Here is a 23,755-nt window from a genome sequence, read left to right as displayed (position 1 = left end):
TCTGAGGGTGTCTCAAGGGGAGTTGGGATATGGTGGCCCCACTCTCTGAGGGTGTCTCAGGGGGAGTTGGGATATGGTGGCCCCACTCTCTGAGGGTGTCTCAGAGTGGCCCCACTCTCTGAGGGTGTCTCAGGGTGGCCCCACTCTCTGAGGGTGTCTCAGGGGGAGTTGGGATATGGTGGCCCTGGTCGTGGCCCCACTCTCTGAGGGTGTCTCAGAGTGGCCCCACTCTCTGAGGGTGTCTCAGGCGGAGTTGGGATATGGTGACCCTTGTCGTGGCCCCACTCTCTGAGTGTGTCTCAGGGTGGCCCCACTCTCTGAGGGTGTCTCAGGGTGGCCCCACTCTCTGAGGGTGTCTCAGGGTGGCCCCACTCTCTGAGGGTGTCTCAGGGTGGCCCCACTCACTGAGGGTGTCTCAGGGGGAGTTGGGATATGGTGGCCCCACTCTCTGAGGGTGTCTCAGGGGCAGTTAGGATATGGTGACCCTAGTCGTGGCCCCACTCTCTGAGGGTGTCTCAGGGGGAGTTGGGATATGGTGACCCTGGTCGTGGCCCCACTCTCTGAGGGTGTCTCAGGGGGAGTTGGGATATGGTGGCCCCACTCTCTGAGGGTGTCTCAGGGGGAGTTGGGATATGGTGGCCCCACTCTCTGAGGGTGTCTCAAGGGGAAGTTGGGATATGGTGACCCCACTCTCTGAGGGTGTCTCAGGGTAGCCCCACTCTCTGAGGGTGTCTCACTGGGAGTTGGGATATGGTGACCCTGGTCGTTGCCCCACTCTCTGAGGGTGTTTCAGGGGCAGTTGGGATATGGTGACCCTTGTCTTGGCCCCACTCTCTGAGGGTGTCTCAGGGGGAGTTGGGATATGGTGACCCTGGTCGTGGCCCCACTATCTGAGGGTGTCTCAGGGGGAAGTTGGGATATGGTGACCCCACTCTCTGAGGGTGTCTCAGGGTAGCCCCACTCTCTGAGGGTGTCTCACTGGGAGTTGGGATATGGTGACCCTGGTCGTTGCCCCACTCTCTGAGGGTGTTTCAGGGGCAGTTGGGATATGGTGACCCTTGTCTTGGCCCCACTCTCTGAGGGTGTCTCAGGGGGAGTTGGGATATGGTGACCCTGGTCGTGGCCCCACTATCTGAGGGTGTCTCAGGGGGAAGTTGGGATATGGTGGCCCCACTCTCTGAGGGTGTCTCAAGGGGAAGTTGGGATATGGTGACCCCACTCTCTGAGGGTGTCTCAGGGTAGCCCCACTCTCTGAGGGTGTCTCACTGGGAGTTGGGATATGGTGACCCTGGTCGTTGCCCCACTCTCTGAGGGTGTTTCAGGGGCAGTTGGGATATGGTGACCCTTGTCTTGGCCCCACTCTCTGAGGGTGTCTCAGGGGGAGTTGGGATATGGTGACCCTGGTCGTGGCCCCACTATCTGAGGGTGTCTCAGGGTGGCCCCACTCTCTGAGGGTGTCTCAGGGTGGCCCCACTCTCTGAGGGTGTCTCAGGGTGGCCCCACTCTCTGAGGGTGTCTCAGGGTGGCCCCACTCACTGAGGGTGTTTCAGGGGGAGTTGGGATATGGTGACCCTTGTCGTGGCCCCACTCTCTGAGTGCGTCTCAGGGTGGCCCCACTCTCTGAGGGTGTCTCAGGGTGGACCCACTCACTGAGGGTGTCTCAGGGGGAGTTGGGATATGGTGGCCCCACTCTCTGAGGGTGTCTCAGGGGGAGTTGGGATATGGTGGCCCCACTCTCTGAGGGTGTCTCAGGGGGAGTTGGGATATGGTGGCCCCACTCTCTGAGGGTGTCTCAGGGGGAGTTGGGATATGGTGGCCCCACTCTCTGAGGGTGTCTCAAGGGGAAGTTGGGATATGGTGACCCCACTCTCTGAGGGTGTCTCAGGGTAGCCCCACTCTCTGAGGGTGTCTCACTGGGAGTTGGGATATGGTGACCCTGGTCGTTGCCCCACTCTCTGAGGGTGTTTCAGGGGCAGTTGGGATATGGTGACCCTTGTCTTGGCCCCACTCTCTGAGGGTGTCTCAGGGGGAGTTGGGATATGGTGACCCTGGTCGTGGCCCCACTATCTGAGGGTGTCTCAGGGGGAAGTTGGGATATGGTGACCCCACTCTCTGAGGGTGTCTCAGGGTAGCCCCACTCTCTGAGGGTGTCTCACTGGGAGTTGGGATATGGTGACCCTGGTCGTTGCCCCACTCTCTGAGGGTGTTTCAGGGGCAGTTGGGATATGGTGACCCTTGTCTTGGCCCCACTCTCTGAGGGTGTCTCAGGGGGAGTTGGGATATGGTGACCCTGGTCGTGGCCCCACTATCTGAGGGTGTCTCAGGGGGAAGTTGGGATATGGTGGCCCCACTCTCTGAGGGTGTCTCAAGGGGAAGTTGGGATATGGTGACCCCACTCTCTGAGGGTGTCTCAGGGTAGCCCCACTCTCTGAGGGTGTCTCACTGGGAGTTGGGATATGGTGACCCTGGTCGTTGCCCCACTCTCTGAGGGTGTTTCAGGGGCAGTTGGGATATGGTGACCCTTGTCTTGGCCCCACTCTCTGAGGGTGTCTCAGGGGGAGTTGGGATATGGTGACCCTGGTCGTGGCCCCACTATCTGAGGGTGTCTCAGGGTGGCCCCACTCTCTGAGGGTGTCTCAGGGTGGCCCCACTCTCTGAGGGTGTCTCAGGGTGGCCCCACTCTCTGAGGGTGTCTCAGGGTGGCCCCACTCACTGAGGGTGTTTCAGGGGGAGTTGGGATATGGTGACCCTTGTCGTGGCCCCACTCTCTGAGTGCGTCTCAGGGTGGCCCCACTCTCTGAGGGTGTCTCAGGGTGGACCCACTCACTGAGGGTGTCTCAGGGGGAGTTGGGATATGGTGGCCCCACTCTCTGAGGGTGTCTCAGGGGGAGTTGGGATATGGTGGCCCCACTCTCTGAGGGTGTCTCAGGGGGAGTTGGGATATGGTGGCCCCACTCTCTGAGGGTGTCTCAGGGGCAGTTAGGATATGGTGACCCTTGTCGTGGCCCCACTCTCTGAGGGTGTCTCAAGAGGAGTTGGGATTTGGTGACCCTGGTCGTGGCCCCGCTCTCTGAGGGTGTCTCAGGGGGAGTTGGGATATGGTGACCCTGGTCGTGGCCCCACTCTCTGAGGGTGTCTCAAGGGGAGTTGGGATATGGTGGCCCCACTCTCTGAGGGTGTCTCAGGGGGAGTTGGGATATGGTGGCCCCACTCTCTGAGGGTGTCTCAGGGGGAAGTTGGGATATGGTGACCCCACTCTCTGAGGGTGTCTCAGGGTGGCCCCACTCTCTGAGGGTGTCTCAGGGGGAGTTGGGATATGGTGGCCCTGGTCGTGGCCCCACTCTCTGAGGGTGTCTCAGAGTGGCCCCACTCTCTGAGGGTGTCTCAGGCGGAGTTGGGATATGGTGACCCTTGTCGTGGCCCCACTCTCTGAGTGTGTCTCAGGGTGGCCCCACTCTCTGAGGGTGTCTCAGGGGCAGTTAGGATATGGTGACCCTGGTCGTGGCCCCACTCTCTGAGGGTGTCTCAGGGGGAGTTGGGATATGGTGGCCCCACTCTCTGAGGGTGTCTCAGGGGGAGTTGGGATATGGTGGCCCCACTCTCTGAAGGTGTCTCAAGGGGAAGTTGGGATATGGTGACCCCACTCTCTGAGGGTGTCTCAGGGTAGCCCCACTCTCTGAGGGTGTCTCACTGGGAGTTGGGATATGGTGACCCTGGTCGTTGCCCCACTCTCTGAGGGTGTTTCAGGGGCAGTTGGGATATGGTGACCCTTGTCGTGGCCCCACTCTCTGAGGGTGTCTCAGGGGGAGTTGGGATATGGTGACCCTGGTCGTGGCCCCACTCTCTGAGGGTGTCTCAGGGTGGCCCCACTCTCTGAGGGTGTCTCAGGGTGGCCCCACTCTCTGAGGGTGTCTCAGGGTGGCCCCACTCTCTGAGGGTGTCTCAGGGTGGCCCCACTCACTGAGGGTGTTTCAGGGGGAGTTGGGATATGGTGAACCTTGTCGTGGCCCCACTCTCTGAGGGTGTCTCAGGGTGGCCCCACTCTCTGAGGGTGTCTCAGGGTGGCCCCACTCTCTGAGGGTGTCTCAGGGTGGCCCCACTCTCTGAGGGTGTCTCAGGGTGGCCCCACTCTCTGAGGGTGTCTCAGGGTGGCCCCACACTCTGAGGGTGTCTCAGGGTGGCCCCACTCTCTGAGGGTGTCTCAGGGTGAACCCACTCTCTGAGGGTGTCTCAGGGGCAGTTAGGATATGGTGACCCTTGTCGTGGCCCCACTCTCTGAGGGTGTCTCAAGAGGAGTTGGGATTTGGTGACCCTGGTCGTGGCCCGCTCTCTGAGGGTGTCTCAGGGGAGTTGGGATATGGTGACCCTGGTCGTGGCCCCACTCTCTGAGGGTGTCTCAAGAGGAGTTGGGATTTGGTGACCCTGGTCGTGGCCCGCTCTCTGAGGGTGTCTCAGGGGGAGTTGGGATATGGTGGCCCCACTCTCTGAGGGTGTCTCAGGGGGAAGTTGGGATATGGTGACCCCACTCTCTGAGGGGGTCTCAGGGTAGCCCCACTCTCTGAGGGTGTCTCAGGGGGAGTTGGGATATGGTGGCCCTGGTCGTGGCCCCACTCTCTGAGGGTGTCTCAGAGTGGCCCCACTCTCTGAGGGTGTCTCAGGCGGAGTTGGGATATGGTGACCCTTGTCGTGGCCCCACTCTCTGAGGGTGTCTCAGGGGGAGTTGGGATATGGTGGCCCCACTCTCTGAGGGTGTCTCAAGGGGAAGTTGGGATATGGTGACCCCACTCTCTGAGGGGGTCTCAGGGTAGCCCCACTCTCTGAGGGTGTCTCACTGGGAGTTGGGATATGGTGACCCTGGTCGTTGCCCCACTCTCTGAGGGTGTTTCAGGGGCAGTTGGGATATGGTGACCCTTGTCGTGGCCCCACTCTCTGAGGGTGTCTCAGGGGAGTTGGGATATGGTGACCCTGGTCGTGGCCCCACTCTCTGAGGGTGTCTCAGGGGGAGTTGGGACATGGTGGCCCCACTCTCTGAGGGTGTCTCAGGGGCAGTTAGGATATGGTGACCCTTGTCGTGGCCCCACTCTCTGAGGGTGTCTCAAGAGGATTTGGGATTTGGTGACCCTGGTCGTGGCCCCGCTCTCTGAGGGTGTCTCAGGGGGAGTTGGGATATGGTGACCCTGGTCGTGGCCCCACTCTCTGAGGGTGTCTCAGGGGGAGTTGGGACATGGTGGCCCCACTCACTGAGGGTGTTTCAGGGGGAGTTGGGATATGGTGAACCTTGTCGTGGCCCCACTCTCTGAGGGTGTCTCAGGGTGGCCCCACTCTCTGAGGGTGTCTCAGGGGCAGTTAGGATATGGTGACCCTTGTCGTGGCCCCACTCTCTGAGGGTGTCTCAAGAGGAGTTGGGATTTGGTGACCCTGGTCGTGGCCCCGCTCTCTGAGGGTGTCTCAGGGGGAGTTGGGATATGGTGACCCTGGTCGTGGCCCCACTCTCTGAGGGTGTCTCAGGGTGGCCCCACTCTCTGAGGGTGTCTCAGGGTGGCCCCACTCTCTGAGGGTGTCTCAGGGTGGCCCCACTCTCTAAGGGGGTCTCAGGGTGGCCCCACTCTCTGAGGGTGTCTCAGGGTGGCCCCACTCTCTGAGGGTGTCTCAGGGTGGCCCCACTCTCTGAGGGTGTCTCAGGGTGGCCCCACTCTCTGAGGGTGTCTCAGGGTGGCCCCACTCTCTGAGGGTGTCTCAGGGTGGCCCCACTCTCTGAGGGTGTCTCAGGGTGAACCCACTCTCTGAGGGTGTCTCAGGGGCAGTTAGGATATGGTGACCCTTGTCGTGGCCCCACTCTCTGAGGGTGTCTCAAGAGGAGTTGGGATTTGGTGACCCTGGTCGTGGCCCGCTCTCTGAGGGTGTCTCAGGGGAGTTGGGATATGGTGACCCTGGTCGTGGCCCCACTCTCTGAGGGTGTCTCAAGGGGAGTTGGGATATGGTGGCCCCACTCTCTGAGGGTGTCTCAGGGGGAGTTGGGATATGGTGGCCCCACTCTCTGAGGGTGTCTCAGGGGGAAGTTGGGATATGGTGACCCCACTCTCTGAGGGTGTCTCAGAGTGGCCCCACTCTCTGAGGGTGTCTCAGGGTGGCCCCACTCTCTGAGGGTGTCTCAGGGGGAGTTGGGATATGGTGGCCCTGGTCGTGGCCCCACTCTCTGAGGGTGTCTCAGGCGGAGTTGGGATATGGTGACCCTTGTCGTGGCCCCACTCTCTGAGGGTGTCTCAGGGGGAGTTGGGATATGGTGGCCCCACTCTCTGAGGGTGTCTCAAGGGGAAGTTGGGATATGGTGACCCCACTCTCTGAGGGTGTCTCAGGGTGGCCCCACTCTCTGAGGGTGTCTCACTGGGAGTTGGGATATGGTGACCCTGGTCGTTGCCCCACTCTCTGAGGGTGTTTCAGGGGCAGTTGGGATATGGTGACCCTTGTCGTGGCCCCACTCTCTGAGGGTGTCTCAGGGGAGTTGGGATATGGTGACCCTGGTCGTGGCCCCACTCTCTGAGGGTGTCTCAGGGGGAGTTGGGACATGGTGGCCCCACTCTCTGAGGGTGTCTCAGGGGCAGTTAGGATATGGTGACCCTTGTCGTGGCCCCACTCTCTGAGGGTGTCTCAAGAGGATTTGGATTTGGTGACCCTGGTCGTGGCCCCGCTCTCTGAGGGTGTCTCAGGGGGAGTTGGGATATGGTGACCCTGGTCGTGGCCCCACTCTCTGAGGGTGTCTCAGGGTGGCCCCACTCTCTGAGGGTGTCTCAGGGTGGCCCCACTCTCTGAGGGTGTCTCAGGGTGGCCCCACTCTCTGAGGGTGTCTCAGGGTGGCCCCACTCACTGAGGGTGTTTCAGGGGGAGTTGGGATATGGTGAACCTTGTCGTGGCCGCACTCTCTGAGGGTGTCTCAGGGGCAGTTAGTATATGGTGACCCTTGTCGTGGCCCCACTCTCTGAGGGTGTCTCAAGAGGAGTTGGGATTTGGTGACCCTGGTCGTGGCCCCGCTCTCTGAGGGTGTCTCAGGGGGAGTTGGGATATGGTGACCCTGGTCGTGGCCCCACTCTCTGAGGGTGTCTCAGGGTGGCCCCACTCTCTGAGGGTGTCTCAGGGTGGCCCCACTCTCTGAGGGTGTCTCAGGGTGGCCCCACTCTCTGAGGGTGTCTCAGGGTGGCCCCACTCTCTGAGGGTGTCTCAGGGTGGCCCCACTCTCTGAGGGTGTCTCAGGGTGGCCCCACTCTCTGAGGGTGTCTCAGGGTGGCCCCACTCTCTGAGGGTGTCTCAGGGTGGCCCCACTCTCTGAGGGTGTCTCAGGGTGGCCCCACTCTCTGAGGGTGTCTCAGGGTGGCCCCACTCTCTGAGGGTGTCTCAGGGTGGCCCCACTCACTGAGGGTGTTTCAGGGGGAGTTGGGATATGGTGAACCTTGTCGTGGCCCCACTCTCTGAGGGTGTCTCAGGGTGGCCCCACTCTCTGAGGGTGTCTCAGGGTGGCCCCACTCTCTGAGGGTGTCTCAGGGTGGCCCCACTCTCTGAGGGTGTCTCAGGGTGGACCCACTCTCTGAGGGTGTCTCAGGGGGAGTTGGGATATGGTGGCCCCACTCTCTGAGGGTGTCTCAGGGGCAGTTAGGATATGGTGACCCTTGTCGTGGCCCCACTCTCTGAGGGTGTCTCAAGAGGAGTTGGGATTTGGTGACCCTGGTCGTGGCCCCGCTCTCTGAGGGTGTCTCAGGGGGAGTTGGGATATGGTGACCCTGGTCGTGGCCCCACTCTCTGAGGGTGTCTCAAGGGGAGTTGGGATATGGTGGCCCCACTCTCTGAGGGTGTCTCAGGGGGAGTTGGGATATGGTGGCCCCACTCTCTGAGGGTGTCTCAGGGGGAAGTTGGGATATGGTGACCCCACTCTCTGAGGGTGTCTCAGAGTGGCCCCACTCTCTGAGGGTGTCTCAGGGTGGCCCCACTCTCTGAGGGTGTCTCAGGGGGAGTTGGGATATGGTGGCCCTTGTCGTGGCCCACTCTCTGAGGGTGTCTCAGAGTGGCCCCACTCTCTGAGGGTGTCTCAGGGGCAGTTAGGATATGGTGACCCTAGTCGTGGCCCCACTCTCTGAGGGTGTCTCAGGGGGAGTTGGGATATGGTGACCCTGGTCGTGGCCCCACTCTCTGAGGGTGTCTCAGGGGGAGTTGGGATATGGTGGCCCCACTCTCTGAGGGTGTCTCAAGGGGAAGTTGGGATATGGTGACCCCACTCTCTGAGGGTGTCTCAGGGTAGCCCCACTCTCTGAGGGTGTCTCACTGGGAGTTGGGATATGGTGACCCTGGTCGTTGCCCCACTCTCTGAGGGTGTTTCAGGGGCAGTTGGGATATGGTGACCCTTGTCGTGGCCCCACTCTCTGAGGGTGTCTCAGGGGGAGTTGGGATATGGTGACCCTGGTCGTGGCCCCACTCTCTGAGGGTGTCTCAGGGGGAGTTGGGATATGGTGACCCTGGTCGTGGCCCCACTCTCTGAGGGTGTCTCAAGGGCAGTTAGGATATGGTGACCCTTGTCGTGGCCCCACTCTCTGAGGGTCTCAGGGGGAGTTGGGATATGGTGACCCCACTCTCTGGGGGTGTCTCAGGGTGGCCCCACTCTCTGAGGGTCTCAGGGGGAGTTGGGATATGGTAACCCTTGTCGTGACCCTTGTCGTGTCCCCACTCTCTGAGTGGGGATATGCAAATGAAACACATTTCCAATACACAATTGTACAGGTTACACAGTTATAGATGAATGAAACAGGACAAATATAAGCATCCCCTATTTACGTGCACACACACACACACACACACACACACACACACACACACACTGAGACATGGCTGCACATCTGTTGTTCCTCCTTTCTCCTAGGTTTGACTGATGTCGTCATCAATGTGGAGTTGGACTAACAAATGAGTGTGGTTGCTAAGCAAATCAGACTCGTCTCTTAGAGACGGGTCTTTGTGCCAGTAAGACAAGCTGGCAAATGTCTTCATGAACTTAGCTATGTATACAAACCACCTATTACATTGCCCTGAATGCATGAATCATGACCAAGGCACGCACACACACACACACACACGCACACACACGGGAGTCTTCTACAATTGCCAATCCAATTTTACTCTGATGTGTGATTCTGTTTTCTCACCTCTCTGTCATCACCATGGTGCTATGGTAACCATGCTGCGTGTAAAGGGAAGCTGAAGATATGGCATGGTCTAATTGGAAGAAACTCAAACGCTGAGAAGATGCCATTTTGTGACAGTTAAGCAGTAGAATGAAACCCTGGCTTCCCCAAATAGACATGATGGAGAAAGAGCAGCTCTGTGGAGAGGGAGAGTGGTGGACCCTGATGTCGGAGGTTGGAGGAGCCTGGGGGTTTTATAAACTCAGCAAAAAAAAAGAAACGTCCCTTTTTCAGAACTCTTGTCTTTCAAAGATAGTTGGTAAAAATCCAAATAACTTCACAGATCTTCATTGTAAAGGGTTTAAACCACTGTTTCCCATGCTTGTTCAATGAACCATAAACCATTAATGAACATGCACCTGTGGAACGGTCGTTAAGACACTAAGAGCTTACAGACGGTAGGCAATTAAGGTCACAGTTATGAAGACTTAGGACACTAAAGAGGCCTTTCTACTGACTCTGAAAAACACCAAAAGGAGGATGCCCAGGGTCCCTGCTCATCTGCGTAAACGTGCCTTAGGCATACTGCAAGGAGGCATGAGGACTGCAGATGTGGCCAGGGCAATACATTGCAATGTTCGTACCAAGAGACGCCTAAGACAGAGCTACAGGTAGACAGGACAGACAGCTGATCGTCCTCGCAGTGGCAGACCACGTATAACAACACCTGCACATGATCGGTGCATATGAACATCACACCTGCGAGACAGGTACAGGATGGCAACAACAACTTCCCGAGTTACACCAGGAATGCACAATCCCTCCATCAGTGCTCAGACTGTCCGCAATAGGCTGAGGGAGGCTGGACTGGGGGCTTGTAGGCCCGTTGTAAGACAGGTCCTCACCAGACATCACCGGCAACAACGTCGCCTATGGGCACAAACCCACCGTCACTGGACCAGACAGGACTGGCAAAAAGTGCTCTTCATTGACGAGTTGCAGTTTTGCCTCCCCAGGGGTGATGTTCGGATTCGCGTTTATCGTTGAAGGAATGAGCGTTACACCGAAGACCTGTAATTCTGGAGCGGGATTCATTTGGAGGTAGAGAGTCCATCATGGTCTGTGGCCGCGTGTCACATAATCATTGGACTGAGCTTGTTGTCATTGCAGGCAATCTCAACGCTGTGCGTTACAGGGAAGACATGTGGTACCTCCCTCATGTGGTACCCTTCCTGCAGGCTCTTCCTGACATGACCCTCCAGCATGACAATGCCACCAGCCATACTGCTCGTTTTGTGTGTGATTTCCTGCAGGAATGACAGGAAAGACAGGAATGTCAGTGTTCTACCATGGCCAGCGAAGAGCCTGGATCTCATTCCCATTGAGCACGTATGGGACCTGTTGGATCGGAGGGTGAGGGCTAGGGCCATTCCCCCCAGAAATGTCCGGGAACTTGCAGGTGCTTTGGTGGAAGAGTGAGGTAACATCTCACAGCAAGAACTGGGAAATCTGGTGCAGTCTATGAGGAGGAGATGCACTGCAGAACTTAATGCAGCTGGTGGCCACACCAGACACTGACTGTTACTTTTCATTTGGCCCCCCTTTGTTCAGGGACACATTATTCAATTTCTGTTAGACACATGTCTGTGGAACCTGTTCAGTTTATGTCTCAGTTGTTGAATCTTATGTTCATACAAATATTTACACATGTTAAGTTTGCTGAAAATAAACGCAGTTGACAGTGAGAGGAAGTTACTTTTTTTGCTGAGTTTACATCGTGGTGTGGTTCAGCTGGGTGGACAGACAGATGGTGTGGGCAGAGATATGCCCTATGAAAACCCAGTGGACTTCTCGCATCATAATTCCCTCTCTCAATTCAATTTAAGGGCTTTAAACATATTTTAACATTGCCAAAGCAAGTTAACTATATAATAAACAATAAAAATGAACAGTAAACATTACACTCACAAAAGTTACAAAATAATAGACATTACAAATGTCGTATTATGTGCAAATAGTTAAAGTACAAAAGGGAAAAATAAATAAACATAAATATGGGTTGTATTTACAATGGTGTTTGTTCTTATGTCTCTGTCTTTCTGAATGACAGTGTGTTTCAAAGCTTTCGACTTACCTATCCTCTCTCCTGTCCCAGGTCAAAGGAGTGTATGAGAAGGTGGGTGAGGCGACAGAGACGGCCCTCACTACACTGGTGGAGAAGATGAACGTGTTCAAGACTGACGTGTCAGGCCTCAGCAAGGTGGAGCGCGCCGGCGCCTGCAACTCAGTAAGCAACGAGGGGGAAACACTGAGGGGAAGTCTGGTCATAGACTGTTCTCTCTGCTACCGCACAGCAAGCAGTACCGGAGCACCAAGTCTAGGTCCAAAAGGCTCCTTAACAGCTTAACAAGCCCCCCCCCCCCATTGAGAAGTGGTGCGTCTTTCCTTCTCTCTGTGCATGACCAATGACACTGTGACAGGAAGACACGAGAGAGAGAGACTAACTCCCTGTGTTCTTGTCAATGACCTGCGTTTTCAAGTTTTTCCACTGAACTCCATTCATATCCCCAGCAGTCCCACAATGAGAAGAAAAAAAACCCTGTCACAAGTCCTGTCCTCAGAGGCTAGAGAGGATAATATTTAGACAAGCCGGGGGTTTATGAAGAGGTTAGCTAAACTTTCCAGCTCTCTGTTAGGGCTTTCCACAGGGGGAAAAGGAAGAGGTTTCCTACTAATGCACTAGTTGACGGTGAAGGATTTTTGAGGTGAAACTGTGTGTAACTATGTTCTGCCGTCACTAGATCGACTTGTACTCATGTTCCACGTCTTTTGTTTTTGTGATGGGACGAAGAGGAATTTTGGCCCAGTGGCTGTCTTTCTGTGAGGACATCTGTCAAGTGTCTTGAGTCCCCTGGCATCATGTCTCCAGGACATAACTGTCTGAGCTGGGAGGGAGGATCGGAGGGAGGGGAGAGGAGAAGGTAGGGATGGAGGGAGGGGGAGAGAGAGAGAGAGAGAGAGAAGGGAGGGAGGGAGGCTAGGGAGAAGGGATGTTGGGAGGGAGGCTGTGGGGGAAGGGTGGGAGGGGGAGAGGAGAAGGTAGGGATGGAGGGAGAGGGAGAGGCTGGGGAGAAGGGATGTTGGGAGGGAGGCTGTGGGGGAAGGGTGGGAGGGGAGAGGAGAAGGTAGGGATGGAGGGAGGGGGAGAGCGAGAGAAGGGAGGGAGGGTGGGGAGAAGGGATGTTGGGAGGGAGGCTGTGGGGGAAGGGTGGGAGAGGGAGAGGAGAAGGGAGGGAGGCTGGGGGGGAAGGGTGGGAGGGGAGGGGTGAGGAGAAGGTAGTGATGGAGGGAGGGGGAGAGAGAGAGACGGGAGGGAGGCTGGGGAGAAGGGATGTTGGGAGGGAGGCTGTGGGGGAAGGGTGGGAGGGGGTTAGGAGAAGGTAGGGATGAAGGGGGAGTGGGAGGGAGAGAGAGAGAAGGGAGGGAGGGAGGCTGTGGGGAAAGGGTGGGAGGGAGAGCGGTGACAGTATGGGATGAAGGGAAGGGAATGGGAGACAGGGAGAGAGGAGAAGTGGATGATATTGTTTCTACCTGACTACCAGCCTGATAACTCACATAGCTGTGTAACTGGAGCCTGGGTGACCCCTACTGTTAATGCTCTATCAGAAGCCACTACACTATACAGCCATTTAAGATCCTTGCTATTTAGACCAACATGCTATATTCTCATGTATTTATAGCAGTTGTTATTTGGCAGATGTTGAAGGGTGTGAAAGCAGGGCTGTGTTCCCTGGTAACTATACACTTCACTACAAGCTTAATTAAAGCCAAGTTGAGTTGTACCTTTTTCAAGGGTGTGTTTACACAGGCAGCCTAATTCTGATATTTATTTTTCTGAACTAATTAGTCTTTTGACCAATCGGATTAGCTCTTTTGCCAATAATTGTGCTACTTTTGTAAAGCCTAAGTGGTGTCAGGGTCCTCTGTAACATCAGAGGACCTTTATCGCTGAATCATCTGTTGTCACTGGAGCTTCACAGACAGAGGGTCCTGTCTGGCCCACATTGATTCATATGTACACACTTGCCCAATTGTCTGTCTGGTGCCATTGGCTGAGTGTTCAGACAGGATGTTAGAGCACCATCAGGGTGTTTTCATTACGAACCAAACAGGGAAGTGCCTTAATTTGCTGCAAATTGTTTTCCGTTGCGAGGCAGTTAGCTACGGTGTAGAATAATGATTACACCCCAACAACAAACCTCCCAGTCCTGGTCCCCCCACCTGGTCTGATAGACCCCTCCCTCCATCACAACAACACAGTCCAACCTCCCAGTCCTAGTCCCCCACCTGGTCTGATAGACCTCTCCCTCCATCACAACAACACAGTCAAACCTCCCAGTCCTAGTCCCCCACCTGGTCTGATAGACCCCTCCCTCCATCACAACTACACAGTCCAACCTCCCAGTCCTAGTCCCCCACCTGGTCTGATAGACCCCTCCCTCCATCACAACTACACAGTCCAACCTCCCAGTCCTGGTCCCCCCACCTGGTCTGATAGACCCCTCCCTCCATCACAACAACACAGTCCAACCTCCCAGTCCTAGTCCCCCACCTGGTCTGATAGACCCCTCCCTCCATCACAACAACACAGTCAAACCTCCCAGTCCTAGTCCCCCACCTGGTCTGATAGACCCCTCCCTCCATCACAACTACACAGTCCAACCTCCCAGTCCTAGTCCCCCACCTGGTCTGATAGACCCCTCCCTCCATCACAACTACACAGTCCAACCTCCCAGTCCTAGTCCCCCACCTGGTCTGATAGACCCCTCCCTCCATCACAACAACACAGTCCAACCTCCCAGTCAAGAGTAGACATGGTGTTTGGTGTCTCATCCTTTATGGGTAGGTTCAGTTGGCTACATTGCGTGACGTTTCCCCCAAAAATGGTGTACACCGTTCTTCAACAGCCTTTGTGGTACATGTGCTCCTGTTTGGTGGGTGTGGCCTGAGCAATATGGGTGTGGCCTGATCCATGTGGGTGTGACTGTCTGAAATTGCAAAACTCGTCCAGCCACGCCATATGGTAATTGCCCTCTTGTGCCACCATAATCAAGTTTTTCAACTGGTCGTTGAGTACAGTACTGTTTCCCGTTGAATTCAACGCTGCACGCCATTCTGTCATACTGAACCGCACGCAGCTCATGCGTCAGCAGCCCAGCCAAGACTCCCTCCCCCGGACCCTCTTATTGAGCCCTATCCATTAGGTGTCAGCAGCCCAGCCAAGACTCCCTCTCCCAGACCCTCTTATTGAGCCCTATCCATTAGGTGTCAGCAGCCCAGCCAAGACTCCCTCCCCCAGACGCTCGTATTGAGCCCTATCCATTAGGTGTCAGCAGCCCAGCCAAGACTCCCTCTCCCAGACCCTCTTATTGAGCCCTATCCATTAGGTGTCAGCAGCCCAGCCAAGACTCCTTCCCCCAGACCCTCTTAATGAGCCCTATCCATTAGGTGTCAGCAGCCCAGCCAAGACTCCCTCCCCCGGACCCTCTTATTGAGCCCTATCCATTAGGTGTCAGCAGCCCAGCCAAGACTCCCTCCCCCAGACCTTCTTATTGAGCCCTATCCATTAGGTGTCAGCAGCCCAGCCAAGACTCCCTCCCCCAGACCTTCTTATTGAGCCCTATCCATTAGGTGTCAGCAGCCCAGCCAAGACTCCCTCCCCCAGACGCTCGTATTGAGCCCTATCCATTAGGTGTCAGCAGCCCAGCCAAGACTCCCTCTCCCAGACCCTCTTATTGAGCCCTATCCATTAGGTGTCAGCAGCCCAGCCAAGACTCCTTCCCCCAGACCCTCTTAATGAGCCCTATCCATTAGGTGTCAGCAGCCCAGCCAAGACTCCCTCCCCCGGACCCTCTTATTGAGCCCTATCCATTAGGTGTCAGCAGCCCAGCCAAGACTCCCTCCCCCAGACCTTCTTATTGAGCCCTATCCATTAGGTGTCAGCAGCCCAGCCAAGACTCCCTCCCCCAGACCTTCTTATTGAGCCCTATCCATTAGGTGTCAGCAGCCCAGCCAAGACTCCCTCTCCCGGACCCTCTTATTGAGCCCTATCCTTTAGGTGTCAGCAGCCCAGCCAAGACTCCCTCCCCCAGACCCTCTTATTGAGCCCTATCCATTAGGTGTCAGCAGCCCAGCCAAGACTCCCTCCCCCAGACCCTCTTATTGAGCCCTATCCATTAGTTGTCAGCAGCCCAGCCAAGACTCCCTCTCCCGGACATCACCCTCTTATTGAGACCTATCCATTAGGTGTCAGCAGCCCAGCCAAGACTCCCTCCCCCGGACCCTCTTATTGAGCCCTATCCATTAGGTGTCAGCAGCCCAGCCAAGACTCCCTCCCCCAGACATCACCTTCTTATTGAGCCCTATCCATTAGGTGTCAGCAGCCCAGCCAAGACTCCCTCCCCCAGACATCATCCTCTTATTGAGCCCTATCCATTAAGTGTCAGCAGCCCAGCCAAGATTCCCTCCCCCAGACCCTCTTATTGAGGAGCCCTATCCATTAGGTGTCAGCAGCCCAGCCAAGACTCCCTCCCCCAGACCCTCTTATTGAGCCCTATCCATTAGGTGTCAGCAGCCCAGCCAAGACTCCCTCTCCCGGACATCACCCTCTTATTGAGCCCTATCCATTAGGTGTCAGCAGCCCAGCCAAGACTCCCTCCACCGGACCCTCTTATTGAGCCCTATCCATTAGGTGTCAGCAGCCCAGCCAAGACTCCCTCCTCCAGACCCTCTTAATGAGCCCTATCCATTAGGTGTCAGCAGCCCAGCCAAGACTCCCTCCCCCGGACCCTCTTATTGAGCCCTATCCATTAGGTGTCAGCAGCCCAGCCAAGACTCCCTCCCCCAGACATCACCCTCTTATTGAGCCCTATCCATTAAGTGTCAGCAGCCCAGCCAAGATTCCCTGCCCCAGACCCTCTTATTGAGCCCTATTCATTAGGTGTCAGCAGCCCAGCCAAGACTCTTTCCCCCAGACCCTCTTAATGAGCCCTATCCATTAGGTGTCAGCAGCCCAGCCAAGACTCCCTCCCCCGGACCCTCTTATTGAGCCCTATCCATTAGGTGTCAGCAGCCCAGCCAAGACTCCCTCCCCCGGACCCTCTTATTGAGCCCTATCCATTAGGTGTCAGCAGCCCAGCCAAGACTCCCTCCCCCGGACCCTCTTATTGAGCCCTATCCATTAGGTGTCAGCAGCCCAGCCAAGACTCCCTCCCCCAGACATCACCCTCTTATTGAGCCCTATCCATTAGGTGTCAGCAGCCAGAGAAACCTCCCACTCTGTCTCCCACCTGGCCCATAAGTGCCCCCTTTATAACAACAACAACAACAACACAGCCAAGCCAGAGTCAAGCCCCCCAGTCCCCCACAGGTGCCCACTAACATGCCTGTCTGGAATATACATCTTGGGCACCGGCTTACACTGACAGGTCCACAAACAAGCCCACTTAACCCGCTCTCTCGCCCTCCATCTCATCTGCCCCTCTCTCTCGCCCTCCATCTCATCTGCCCCGCTCTCTCGCCCTCCATCTCATCTGCCCCTCTCTCTCGCCCTCCATCTCATCTGCCCCTCTCTCTCGCCCTCCATCTCATCTGCCCCTCTCTCTCGCCCTCCATCTCATCTGCCCCTCTCTCTCGCCCTCCATCTCATCTGCCCCTCTCTCTCGCCCTCCATCTCATCTGCCCCTCTCTCTCGCCCTCCATCTCATCTGCCCCTCTCTCTCGCCCTCCATCTCACCTGCCCCTCTCTCTCGCCCTCCATCTCACCTGCCCCTCTCTCTCGCCCTCCATCTCACCTGCCCCGCTGTCTCGCCCTCCATCTCATCTGCCCCTCTCTCTCACCCTCCATCTCATCTGCCCCCCTCTCTCGCCCTTCATCTCATCTGCCCCTCTCTCTCACCCTCCATCTCATCTGCCCCTCTCTCTCGCCCTCCATCTCATCTGACCCTCTCTCTCTCCCTCCATCTCATCTGCCCCTCTCTCTCTCCCTCCATCTCATCTGCCCCTCTCTCTCAACCTCCATCTCATCTGACCCTCTCTCTCTCCCTCCATCTCATCTGCCCCTCTCTCTCACCCTCCATCTCATCTGCCCCTCTCTCTCTCCCTCCATCTCATCTGCCCCTCTCTCTCTCCCTCCATCTCATCTGCCCCTCTCTCTCTCCCTCCATCTCATCTGCCCCCCTCTCTCTCTCCCTCCATCTCACCTGCCCCTCTCTCTCTCCCTCCATCTCATCTGCCCCTCTCTCTCTCCCTCCATCTCATCTGCCCCTCTCTCTCTCCCTCCATCTCACCTGCCCCTCTCTCTCATCCTCCATCTCACCTGCCTCTCTCTCTCCCTCCATCTCACCTGCCCCTCTCTCTCTCCCTCCATCTCACCTGCCCCTCTCTCTCTCCCTCCATCTCACCTGCCCCTCTCTCTCGTCCTCCATCTCACCTGCCTCTCTCTCACCTCCCTCTTTCTCTCTTCTACCAGGTGATCAGACAGCTGATGAAGAAAGAGTTTACTCTGGAGTTCTCTCGGGACCGCAAGTCCATGTCTGTGTACTGTACCCCCACCAACAAAACAGGCTCTGGGTGCAAGATGTTCATCAAGGTACACACACAGACAGACCCGACCCGACCCGACCGAGACTCTATGCATTTTCTCTATAAGCCAGAGTGGGAGAGGAGCTTGGATGTCCATTGTGACCTTTTGACCCCTCTAACACAGACACACACATACAGACAGACACACATACTGACACACGCGCGCACACACACACACTAAATATATATCTATATCCCGCCCACCCCTCCACTCCCACAGGGTGCCCCAGAGAGTGTGATGGAGCGTTGCCAGTACCTGCGTGTTGGCACAGGGAAGGTGGCGCTGACCATGCCCCTGAAAGAGCAGCTCACCTCCCTGATCAGGGACTGGGGCACGGGCAGGGACACGCTGAGATGCCTGGGCATGGCCACACGGGACTCGCCACCTAGACAACAGGACATGGATCTGGAGAACTCCACCAAGTTTGCTGAGTATGAGGTCAGTCAGAGACGAACAAGAAGCTGGGTGAATGCCAGACTCGTGGGCAGGAGAATACTCACTCAAAAAAGCGAAGAATGTTGTTGTGTTTTAAAAAAAAAGTTGAACTGGTTCCTGTTGGGAAAGACCATCCACATTGAAAGAATTGATAACGATCATCATATTTGAAATGGTTTAGTTCTACGGTGAAGCCGGGGATCGATCCTTCGCTACATCCAGGTTGTATTTGAATGCTTGACTGGGTGTTTGACCTTTATCCATCTGGTGCTTGCTGGTTCATTATACTGTCTTTCCCCTCTACCCTTCCCTCCTCCGCTCTTGCTCTCTCGCTCCTCCTCGCTCCTCCTCTGTCTCTCGCTCCTCCTCGCTCCTCCTCTGTCTCTCGCTCCTCCTCCTCGTCCTCCTCTGTCTCTCGCTCCTCCTCGCTCCTCCTCTGTCTCTCGCTCCTCCTCCTCGTCCTCCTCTGTCTCTCGCTCCTCCTCCTCCTCCTCTGTCTCTCTCTCTACCTCTCTCCCCAGACGGGCCTAACGTTCGTTGGCTGTGTGGGTATGCTGGACCCGCCCAGGAAGGAGGTGATTGGTTCCATCCAGCTGTGCGCCGAGGCTGGCATCCGTGTCATCATGATCACCGGGGACAACAAGGGCACGGCCGTGGCCATCTGCCGACGCATCGGTATCTTCGGCGAGGATGAGGATGTAGTGGGCAAGGCCTACACGGGCCGAGAGTTTGATGACCTGCCCATAGACTCCCAGAGAGACGCTGTGAAGAGGGCACGGTGCTTTGCCCGCGTGGAGCCTGCCCACAAGTCTAAGATTGTGGGCTTCCTGCAGTCGTTTGATGAGATCACTGCCATGGTGAGACGAGGGTTGACACACAGCTCCTCCCCTAGTCCTTTAACTGAATGGCTGTGGGAGCTCAGCGCCTAATTTCATTATAATCCTGACTTGATCTAGATTAATATTGACCTTATTTCATTATAATCCTGATTTGATCTAGATTAATATGGACTTTATTTTATTATAATTCTGACATGATCTGGATTAATATTTACCTTATTTCATTATAATCCTGACTTGATCTAGATTAATATTGACTTTATTTCATTATAATCCTGACTTGATCTAGATTAATATTGACCTTATTTCATTATAATCCTGACTTGATCTAGATTAATATTGACCTTATTTCATTATAATCCTGATTTGATCTAGATTAATATTGACCTTATTTCATTATAATCCTGATTTGATCTAGATTAATATTGACCTTATTTCATTATAATCCTGACTTGATCTAGATTAATATTGACCTTATTTCATTATAATCCTGACTTGATCTAGATTAATATTGACCTTATTTCATTATAATCCTGACTTGATCTAGATTAATATTGATCTTGTTTCATTGGTGTGCAAATTAATAAATGAATTCATTGATATGTTCGAGCTAATTCTTTGGATAAATCACTTCTGGGCCAATCTAATTCTGACTTGCCTTGACAATGAAAGAGTTCTGTGATAGATCAACTTTCCAATCTCATGTCTGTATAACATCTTATTAACCCATAAGAGTCTAACACTATTAAATAAAGAAATGATTCAATATTCCTCCCTCTCTCCACAGACTGGTGATGGGGTGAATGACGCGCCAGCCCTGAAGAAGGCAGAGATTGGCATTGCCATGGGCTCGGGCACAGCTGTGGCGAAGTCAGCATCTGAGATGGTTCTGTCTGACGATAACTTCTCTACCATCGTGGCGGCTGTGGAGGAGGGCAGGGCCATCTACAACAACATGAAACAGTTCATCCGCTACCTCATCAGCTCCAACGTGGGAGAGGTCGTCTGGTAAGCACTGACGCATGCACTGCACACACACACACAGAGCGTACGTTTTACTATCCTTGTGGGGACCTAAAATTGATTACCATTCAAAATGCTATTTCCCCTAACATTAACCATGCAGTGTTGTCTCTTGTGTGTTTTTTTTTGTCCTATATTTATATTGTATTTATTTATTTTTTGGAATTATCCCAGGCCCCCGGCCGCCGCAGGAGGCCTTTTGTGTAGGCCGTCATTGTAAATAAGAATTTGTTCTTAACTGACTTGCCGAGTTAAATCGAATTAAATTAACATTTTACCCTGAACCTAGCCCCTAAAATAGCCGTTTGTCCTCGTGAGGACCTGGGAAATGTCCTTGTTTTACTCTCCTTGTTGGGTCTGGGGGATTTCCAGTATCCATGACGATAGTAATGCAAGCCCACCACATCAGACAGACACACATACGTCGTCCAGACTCCTAACCAGAGTTCTCAGGAATACTGACTCTGGTCTTTATGTCTTTCTGATGTGTTTTTCCCCCCCTCGCTGTCTGGAAGCATTTTCTTGACGGCCATCTTGGGTCTTCCTGAGGCTCTGATCCCGGTCCAGTTGCTGTGGGTCAACCTGGTGACAGATGGTCTCCCTGCGACTGCCCTGGGCTTCAACCCCCCAGACCTGGACATCATGGACAAGCCGCCCCGCAACCCCAAGGAGCCCCTCATCTCTGGGTGGCTGTTCTTCAGATACCTGGCCATCGGAGGTGAGACACTGTCTGGTCTACTGGACACTGGTTAGAATACATCGGCAGCTCATTCAGACTCTCTTGTATTCGTAATGTATTCTTGTGAGCTATAATCATTAGTTTCATGCTAGCTACTTAAAGATTATCCATTGGGGATTAAATCATGATGGACTTGGATCTCACTGTTGCTGGGTCTCTGTCTGACTGTGTGTCCTTGCAGGGTATGTTGGTCTGGGCACGGTGGGTGCTGCCACCTGGTGGTACTTGTTTGATGATGAAGGTCCTCACGTGTCCTTCTACCAGCTGGTGAGTGGAAACAAACATACCATTACAAAGACTTCACTAGGGCCTTATTCATTAGACACCAAGTGGAAGAAAACAGACTGAAACAGGGAGGGACTGTCCAATGCTACAGTGTGTCCTAATGAGTACAGTAAGACCTAGTATTGAATATGTATTAGGATCCCCATTAGTCTTCCTAAGGTCCAAACAGGGTTAAAACAATGACATCGCAACAAAACAACAGCCTACATACATAAAAACATAACATTATAACATTATACAGTCATTATTACATTATAACAATATAACTGTGTGTGTGTGTGTGTGTGTGTGTGTGTGTGTGTGTGAGAGAGAGATTGTCTCTCTTCACGGTCCGCGTTATACCGTTTATCTGTTGTTGTTTTTTAAAATCAGATTTTACTGATAGTTTGAGTTAATTGATATTGAAGAGTTCCATGAGGTCATATCTTATCTCTGCCGCCCCTAGAAAAGTTCTGGTGGAAAGTCACTTTTGAATCACCTCGTGTGTGTGTGTGTGTGTGTGTTTGTGTGTGTCTGTTTTCAGACCATAGTGCTTTATCACGTAGGACTGATCTGGACTGGATTTGGCTGTTCTTATGGTCAGCCCCAGGTTACCCCATCAGCTGTTTGCCGTGACGACGGTCTCTAGGGGTCATACAAACAGAGCAATAGAATTGGAGGAGAATGAGACATGTGGTCTGAGAGAAGGAAGAAGAATGTCAGAGAAACAGGAAGAAGAATGTTAGAGAAACAGGAAGAAGAATTTCAGAGAAACAGGAAGAAGAATGTTAGAGAAACAGGAAGAAGAATGTTAGAGAAACAGGAAGAAGAATTTCAGAGAAACAGGAAGAAGAATGTTAGAGAAACAGGAAGAAGAATGTTAGAGAAACAGGAAGAAGAATGTTAGAGAAACAGGAAGAAGAATGTTGGAGAAACAGGAAGAAGAATGTTGGAGAAACAGGAAGAAGAATGTTAGAGAAACAGGAAGAAGAATGCTAGAGAAACAGGAAGAACAGGAGAGGAGGAGGAGGAGAGGAACTGAGTCCAAGGGTCTCCCGCAGCTGCTGTGGGGTTCGGATCTGATCTGGGACCCAACACAGCCTGTCTCAGGGGGGTTAGGTCACTTCCTGTGGACACAGCACACATTCACACACACTGTGTTCTCCGAATGTTCTGATCATTTACTTGTGGGAAGTCAGTCAAGTTCATCTAAGACCATGTAAGAAGCTTTGGAATAATACTCAAGAGTATAATTCATGTATCTACAGTGCATCTGACTCCTTGACTTTTTCCACATTTTGTTCAATTAAAGCCTTATTCTAAAATATATTACATTGTCCCCCCCCCCCCCCCCCCCCCCCTCAATCTACACACAATACTCCATAATGACAAAGCAAAAACAGTTTTTGAGAAATTTTAGCAAATGTTTAAAAAATAAATATTTTAAAAAAATCAGCGGAAATATCACATTTACATAATTATTCAGAACCTTTACTCAGTACTTTGTTGAAGCACCTTTGGCAGCGATTACAGCCTCGAGTTTTCTTGGGTATGATGCTACAAGCTTGGCACACCTGTATTTGGGGAGTTTCTCCCATTCTTCTCTGCAGATCCTCTCAGGCTCTGTCAGGTTGGGTGGAGAATGTCGCTGCACAGCTATTTTCAGGTCTCTCCAGAGATGTTCGATCGGGTTCAAGTCCGGGCTCTGGTGTAACTGAGTCAGGTTTGTAGACGTCCTTCCTTGCACACACCTTATCAGTTCTGCCCAGACATTTTCTATAGGACTGAGGTCAGGGCTTTGTGATGACCACTCCAATACCTGGACTTTGTTGTCCTTAAGCCATTTTGCCACAACTTTAGAAGTGTGCTTGGGGTCATTGTCCATTTGGAAGACCCATTTGCGAACAAGCTTTAACTTCCTGACTGATGTCTTGAGATGGGCCACTCAAAGACATTCATATACTTGTCTAGAAGCCACTCCTGTGTTGTCTTGGCTGTGTGCTTAGGGTCGTTGTCCTGTTGAAAGGTGAACCTTTGCCCCAGTCTGAGGTCCTTAGCACTCTGGAGCAGGTTTTCATCAAAGATCTCTCTGTACTTTGCTCCATTCATCTTTCCCTCGATCCTGACTAGTCTCCCAGTCTCTGCCACTGAAAAGCATCCCCACAGCATGATGCTGCCTCCACCATGCTTCACCGTAGAGATGGTGCCAGGTTTCCTCCAGATGTGACACTTTGGCATTCAGGCCAAAGACTTCAATCTTGGTTTCATCAGACCTGAGAATCTTGTTTCTCATAATCTGAGAGTCCTTCAGGTGTCTTTCGGCAAACTCCAAGTGGGCTGTCATGTGCCTTTTACTGAGGAGTGGCTTCTGTCTGGCCACTACCATAAAGGCCTAAATTGGTGGAATGCTGCAGAGATGGTTGTCCTTCTGGAAGGTTCTCCCATCTCCACTGAGGTACTCTAGCGCTCATTGAGTGACCATCAGATTCTTGGCCAGTTTGGCCAGGAGGCCAGCTTCCCCAGATCTGTGCCTCGACACAATCCTGTCTCGGAGCTCTACGGACAATTCCTTCGACCTCATGGCTTGGTTTTTGCTCTGACATGCACTGTCAACTGTGGGACCTTGTATAGACTGGTGTGTTGCCTTTCC

General features: G+C 53.8%; 1 protein-coding gene across 1 annotated transcript in view; it reads left to right on the top strand.

The window, feature by feature from the left end:
* The window catches only part of LOC110534844 (sarcoplasmic/endoplasmic reticulum calcium ATPase 1), a 110,913-nt gene that overhangs the window by 80,830 nt on the left and 6,328 nt on the right, over positions 1 to 23,755 (top strand). The window contains exons 13-19 of the mRNA XM_036989612.1: positions 11,317 to 11,448; positions 17,692 to 17,811; positions 18,025 to 18,243; positions 18,762 to 19,097; positions 19,867 to 20,087; positions 20,618 to 20,820; positions 21,023 to 21,108. Of these exons, the coding sequence (XP_036845507.1) occupies positions 11,317 to 11,448; positions 17,692 to 17,811; positions 18,025 to 18,243; positions 18,762 to 19,097; positions 19,867 to 20,087; positions 20,618 to 20,820; positions 21,023 to 21,108 (1,317 nt within the window). The remainder of the gene's footprint in view (positions 1 to 11,316; positions 11,449 to 17,691; positions 17,812 to 18,024; positions 18,244 to 18,761; positions 19,098 to 19,866; positions 20,088 to 20,617; positions 20,821 to 21,022; positions 21,109 to 23,755) is intronic.

The sequence above is a fragment of the Oncorhynchus mykiss genome, chromosome 10 (assembly GCF_013265735.2).
Source record: "Oncorhynchus mykiss isolate Arlee chromosome 10, USDA_OmykA_1.1, whole genome shotgun sequence".
Lineage (NCBI taxonomy): Eukaryota > Metazoa > Chordata > Actinopteri > Salmoniformes > Salmonidae > Oncorhynchus > Oncorhynchus mykiss.
This window is presented reverse-complemented; position numbering and strand designations above follow the sequence as displayed.